Source organism: Cyprinodon variegatus, unplaced genomic scaffold (genome assembly GCF_000732505.1).
Source record: "Cyprinodon variegatus isolate N-32 unplaced genomic scaffold, C_variegatus-1.0 Scaffold385, whole genome shotgun sequence".
In the NCBI taxonomy this organism is placed as follows: domain Eukaryota; kingdom Metazoa; phylum Chordata; class Actinopteri; order Cyprinodontiformes; family Cyprinodontidae; genus Cyprinodon; species Cyprinodon variegatus.
Window position 1 is genome coordinate 741663 of NW_015150838.1, and position 6322 is coordinate 747984.

Below are 6322 nucleotides of genomic sequence, written 5' to 3' on the forward strand. Positions count from 1 at the left end.
CATATTTTGTGGGCTAAGCCCCTGATGATTAGAATGTCTAGTTAGGCCTAGAGTACACCCTTAGTTACATTAAAATCCCTCTATATACATTTAGGTTTTTGGACATCACAAAATGTGAAAAAGTGTCACAAATCCTTACCTCTAATATGCAAGAATGTGTATTTACACAATACTTTTATCACAATGCCATAAACTTATATTTAACCTGAGGGGATAAAAAGGCTGACATGTTAGAGGCCTAAGTGACAGAAATAAGTTGCATGTGTTTGGCAGAAGCAGCTCTGCTCTGCTTGTTGATCCTGGTGGGTGGAGAGGAGCACAGATGATGCACATCATGAAGGGAAATCTGCTACTTTCCAGAGACTGAATCTAAATGATGGTTTGGACAAAAAAAATTAAAATAAAACAAGAAGCTCAGTTCAATTATCTGAAAGAGAAAATATATAATTTGTTGTATTCCCAGAGGATCAGAGGGGAGATTTATGTTTCTTCAGGGATTTCAGCTGAAACTAGAGATGCAAAAACGTGTGCTTAACAAAAAAAAAAAAAACAGAAGAAAGAAAAGAAAAAAAAGACAACCTTAAAAACAAAAAGACACAGAAATGGAGACTACTTACCATATTTATGCACCATGGTGTGCGCGACTTGAAACGTCATTTATACAAATGATGTGTTTTTGTCTGAAGATTAAAAGAACCAGTTCAGATTTTTCTCTGATAAAATGTGCATGTTCCGTTTAGCCTCCGTTAGCAGCTCCAGTAGCGGTCCCCCAGTATGATCCACAGGCTGTTTACTTCATGCTAAAAAGTTTTCCACAAGTTTTGGGCAAATCGGCCCCTGAACCGCGACACGCCCCTCCTCCCTATGGACACAGCCGCCCCACTAAGCAGAAGTACGCTTGTGGATTGTAGATCAACCAAAGGAATAGCTCACTTTTTTAAGAAAAAAAAAAAAGAGAGAGACACATATACATATATACAGAGGAGGATTGGGGCCACTGAACAAAATAAAAAGAAAGTTAACTGATTTTTAAATTTTATTTCAGTATATTATGAGAAAAAAGTCAGAATTCTCACGTTAATCTCAGAACTCTGAGTTTAATCTCAGAATTCTGACTTAATTCTAACAGCTAACAAACATGTTAGCATCAAGCCGTGTCCATATCTGTTTTAGAGACTAAACTATCTCTTCTTTTAATCGCCTTCTGGTTTTCCATTGATGAAATAGTATCACAGGGGACCCATCGGGCACATAAAAAGTTGCCTAGTTGCGTCATTTCTTCAATTCTGACTTTTTCCCATATTAAACTGAAATAAAATTTTTAAAAATCAGTCAACTTTTTTCATTGTCCCTAATCCTCTTCTGTAAGGTTAAGATCCAGAATTCTGAGAAAGAAAGTCAAAATTCTTAGATTAAAGTCAGAATTCTGAGGAAGAAAAAGTCAGAATTCTGAGATTAAAGTCAAAATTCTAACTTTTTGCCATATTAAACTGAAATAAAATAAAAATAAAAATCTGTCAACTTTTTTTCTTTTTTCAGTGTCCCTAATCCTCTTCTGTAACATTAAGATGCAGAATTCTGAGAAGTCAGAATTCTTAGATTAAAGTCAGAATTCTTAGAAAAAAGTCAGAATTCTTAGATTAAAGTTAGAATTCTTAGAAAAAAGCCAGAATTCTTAGATTAAAGTCAGAATTCTGAGGGAAAAAAAGTCAGAATTCGGAGATTAAAGTCAGAATTCTGACTTTTTTCCCATATTAAACTGAAATAAAATAAAAATCAGTCAACTTTTTTTCTTTTTTCAGTGTCCCTAGTCCTCTTCTGTAACATTAAGATCCAGAATTCTGAGAATAAAGTCAGAATTCTGACTTTTTTCCCCATATTAAACTGAAATAAAATGAAAAAATTCAGTTAACTTTTGTGATTTTTCTCAGTGGCCCTAATGCTCTTCCGTATAAACGCTTTTTTCAGTGCTCATGTTTTTATGCTGTGTTGTGCAAAACAGCTTTATCTGTTATTTTGTTTTTGGTTTGTTTTTTTGTTGCTGTTTAATATTTTATTTGTTCAAATTAGTACATGTATCTTTATATATCTTTGAAATGTTGTTTTGATGTCCACATAATTTTATTTCATTTGTAATTTTTTATTTCATGTTTTGTTGTTGGACCCCAGGAAGAATAGCTGTAGCTTGCTACAGCTAATGGGGATCCTAAATAAACTAAACTAAACTAAACTAAACCAGCTAACGACAACCAAAATCAAGTTAAAAAGCAATCAACGCTTTTACTAAATCTTAAACACAATAGAAAACTTTGTCCAATATTGCGACAGAACTTCCTTACGACAAAAGCATTAATGTACGAAAAGTACACATAAAAATACATTAAAACAAAAAGGAGGCACTGCTAAAATAATATTTTTAAAAAGTGTGCCAAGTGCATGTTCAGCATGAATTTCCATACCAGCTTTCTGTCTAATGGAAACAGCTTGAATGAGTGATGGAAAGTTCCGGTAGGATCTTAGGGGCTGTGGGGCCACTAAGAAAGACAGATTTGAGGTGAACCAGTGAATCACACTGACTGCCTATAAAGTGGAACAGCCTGGAGAATGCAAACAGGTCCATGTCTGAATGGATAAGAAAAGACAGATTTCAGGTGGCCTTGTGAATGTTTGAATTAATACCTGAATTAAATACTTGAGGGGTGAATTTCCACAAGTAAAAACCTTCCAATATGATTGAATTAACACATTATTTTCCCCCCAAAATACAAAAAAATACTCAACAGTGGCCAGTTTTATTCTCTACTTTAATATTCTTTATATAATAATATATATAATAATAATATATAATATGCAAGGTGTAAACACGTCTAAATTTAAAATCTATATTAAATTCTGAAACAAATCCTCTGAAGAATGCATGAAATTAAAAAGGACTTGATTAAATGTAGCTATTCGTTTTCAACATTTATGAAAAAAATAAATAAATAGCCCTTTACAGTGAAACCGAATCAGAAGCCAACTTCAGTGGTGCTGCTTAGCCGTTGTGAAAAAGACTCGCTGGTTTAGTCTTTCTTACACGTTTTTCTTTTTTATTTTATAGACGTTAAACTAATATTGGGTTTTAACCGTTATCACCCCCTATTAGCAAAGTTAAGCGGTTTTATACTTTTATCATCAGCCGCCTCTTTACATTTTCTTGAAGTGCGCGCCATCTTGTGGTGAGAAAAGATATTGCTAGAATAAATCACAGTTTAAATGAGAACTCCACCGACTTACGAACCTGCTGGGTTAGCTCCTGCAATGAAAAACGTTAACTGGTCAAATAGCTCAGCTGATTCAGTCGTAGGTGGGGCTGTAGACTATGTGTTTAAAGTCACTGCTGAAACATGTTAGCGGTTTCTATAAGTTTGCTTACCAGTGCTGTTTAGCCGGCTCCTCATCCCTCTTGGAGGCTAGCGGATGGAGAGCACATTAGCCGCTACCATGGCAGCTACTAGCATAACACACCCAAATCTCCACACATCGGTTGGTGGCAGCGCTGCATTGTGGGAAATGTAGGCTGGAGGACCACTATCTCAGATCTTTCAATAGAGTGTAGTTTAATGGTTTAATCGATTGTAGAGATTATATTTTGATTACAACTATTAAAATATACTCAGAAACATTAAAAATAATTACTACACAAATACTTGGTAAGTATAAAAAAGTAAAAAAAAAAAATACTTCAATCTTAAAGGATAAGGATTTTTCAGATTAAGCAATCTTGAGAATTGCGTAATTATTGTAATGTATTTTTTGTTTTATCTGTAAAATAAAATTTCCTTGTTTTTATATGGCTACGAAAGTCTTCAACCACAAGCGGTTTATTTTAAAAGACACTTCACATTTTAGACATTGCAATTTTATTTAAAATTTATTGTCATTTTGCATATTACTGAAGTGCACAGTCTCTGGAATAACATAATACAAATGTTAATATTATTTTCTCATCAGTATATTTAACCACAACGGAAAAAAAACAACACATTAAATCACAGCATATAAAGTTAAGATTTATTAAGATATTTTATATATATGTGTGTGTGTGTGTAACATTGTTTTGAATTCTTAATTCTTTCTGTATTTAATTCAGTCACTCTTTTCGATCTTTTTACTGAACGTTTAAAATGAATATATGGTAAGACAAACCCTTTGGAATGGCTTAACGTCATTAAAATAATTAATGTCAGATGTTTAAATTTTGTTTTTATTTGTCTTCCTTATGTAAAAGTTGGATTTGAAAACCACAAACCCAATTTCATTCCCCCTTAACATATCCTTAAAACCCACTCTGAAGAATGTTGACCTTTTCATAATCATATTCCTTTACTTTTAAAATACAAAGTTTCTGTTTATTCCCTGAGACCAGACAGTGTAGTAACACACAAACAGAATACAGTTTAAACATTTAAACATACAAAAAAGCTGCAGTTCTGGTTATTTGGCTCAGGTTACAGATGTTTTTCTTGTAGTGGAAATGCTACAATAGAGCTCTTAATTGTTTATACCCCATCAGATTAACCCTCACATATTTCTTTAGACCATTTTAGTCATTTAAAGTGTCAGAGATTAGGGTGATGACATGGAGGCTTTTCAAACTCAGACCTGGAGCTCCCCTAGATGATAAACTGTCAATATAACAGTGGAGGAATGTAAAAAAAAAAAAAAACTAATCAGTAATAATGACATTTAGTTTTCATTTAAAACAATATTTGTCATGTTGTTATTTTTAAGTAGACGGCTGTCCCTTTTTTTTTTCCAATACAGATTTCTTAAATAGAATTATTTAAAATTTTAATGTCAGGGTTATGAAACATTTGGAGCTGAACTGTAGCTACTCTTGAACTGTGTAAAAAAAAAAAAAGAAAAAAAAAAGATATATATCTCTATCTCTATCTAGATATATATATATAAGTAAAGTCAAAGTATTTCAGGCATAGCCTTTACATATTATCATCAAAAGACACAGTTTTATGTATCGGAAAAAAGACAATGAGTCGTTTTGGCTGCTCTATTTTTCACACGTTACCACAGTAAGTCATTACAGTGTGCTCACAGACTTAAAGTTTTTACACCAGGTCCTTTTCCTGATGCAATCCTGATCTTAAAGACAAAGACTGATATTTAAACACAATCTTTAAAGTCCTAGAAAAGGAAACAAAATATTTTTTCACAGCTTTATAAGAAAAAAAAAATAAACGTATGCCCAATACTCTTTTATTTCTTCCTTTTGACCTGCAAAGGTTTAATAATGCTGTGGTGATGCAGAAAGGGCAGCTGCTCTGGGCCTGGCGAGGTCTGTTAGTGTTCAAACTAAAGGAAAGATTTCTAATTCATAAGATCCCTGGAAGAAAAACAAAAAAATACAAGAAAGTTAATGACAAAAATAAAATAAATTAAAATAGGCTTAATGAAGTTATATTAGTTACTAAGATAAAGAGTGAGTAGAATAGTTTATATTTAATAGATGTATGAATGTTATATTCTTATTACCTTTATTGAGATATGAACATCTTTTCTTCCTGTAATGAAAAACAAACATGTACATGGCCATTAACATTTTCCAATGCCATCAAAAATGCAAAAAAAAAGAAACTGTGGTTAGCTTACCACTGATAGCAAAAGATAGCAATCATTATCATAAAGGATGCAACATCTACCGATATCCATGTTGTTCTGTATACATCGGGTGACTGAAACATAAAAACATGTCCACCGGGTCAGGGAGGGTCACAGATCTCAGAAAGCAGTGGTTTTTAAAAGCAAAGCGAGCAGCTGTTTCTACAGGTTTCTCACCATGTGCCAGTCAGGCTGCTCCATCTCTTTTAGGACATGGCAGGCATTGGTGGTGACGGAACTGACCCCTGCACACCAAAACAGAGAGAAGAGCCAGCGCCTGTCCACCACATACACGTTCACCTTTACGCCTTCTTTCCGAAGATCCCTGTCAGATACAAACTCAGCATGACAAACAGAAACTTTTCAGGACATTTCAAAGTATTAAAGTTCATAGCTACAACCTTTTCATCAAAACAATTATTTTAAAATAAAATAGCGGGAAAAAATATATTAAATGTTTTATAGATTTGACAAGTCCAATGATTATGATGCCAATGATAAGGTTTGGCTCCAATAGGGATAAGAAGTTGACGTCATGTGACACAGAGCTCAGGTGTTGCCAGATAATTTTAGCTCCATGATAGAGCTGAGAAATTGCTTCTCCATTTAAGTGGACAAGTTAGATATATGTATATATATATATATATATATATATATATATATA

At 33.2% G+C, this 6322-nt stretch overlaps 2 protein-coding genes across 5 annotated transcripts in view; both read right to left on the reverse strand.

Moving 5' to 3' along the window:
• dlg3 (discs, large homolog 3 (Drosophila)) overlaps window positions 1-844 on the reverse strand; it is a 131022-nt gene extending 130178 nt beyond the window's left edge. For 2 of the 3 annotated variants that reach the window (XM_015387090.1, XM_015387089.1), the window contains exon 1: window positions 618-844. In XM_015387090.1, coding sequence (XP_015242576.1) covers window positions 618-657 — 40 coding nt within the window. In that variant the 5' untranslated portion in view covers window positions 658-844. The remainder of the gene's footprint in view (window positions 1-617) is intronic. The other variant, XM_015387094.1, reaches the window with a different exon arrangement.
• Window positions 845-3921: 3077 nt separating this feature from the next.
• gdpd2 (glycerophosphodiester phosphodiesterase domain containing 2) overlaps window positions 3922-6322 on the reverse strand; it is a 24725-nt gene continuing 22324 nt past the window's right edge. For both annotated transcript variants that reach the window (XM_015387111.1, XM_015387112.1), the window contains exons 13-16: window positions 5836-5983; window positions 5650-5732; window positions 5533-5561; window positions 3922-5383 (exon numbers count right to left, since the gene is read on the reverse strand). In XM_015387111.1, the coding sequence (XP_015242597.1) occupies window positions 5373-5383; window positions 5533-5561; window positions 5650-5732; window positions 5836-5983 (271 nt within the window). In that variant the 3' untranslated portion in view covers window positions 3922-5372. The remainder of the gene's footprint in view (window positions 5384-5532; window positions 5562-5649; window positions 5733-5835; window positions 5984-6322) is intronic.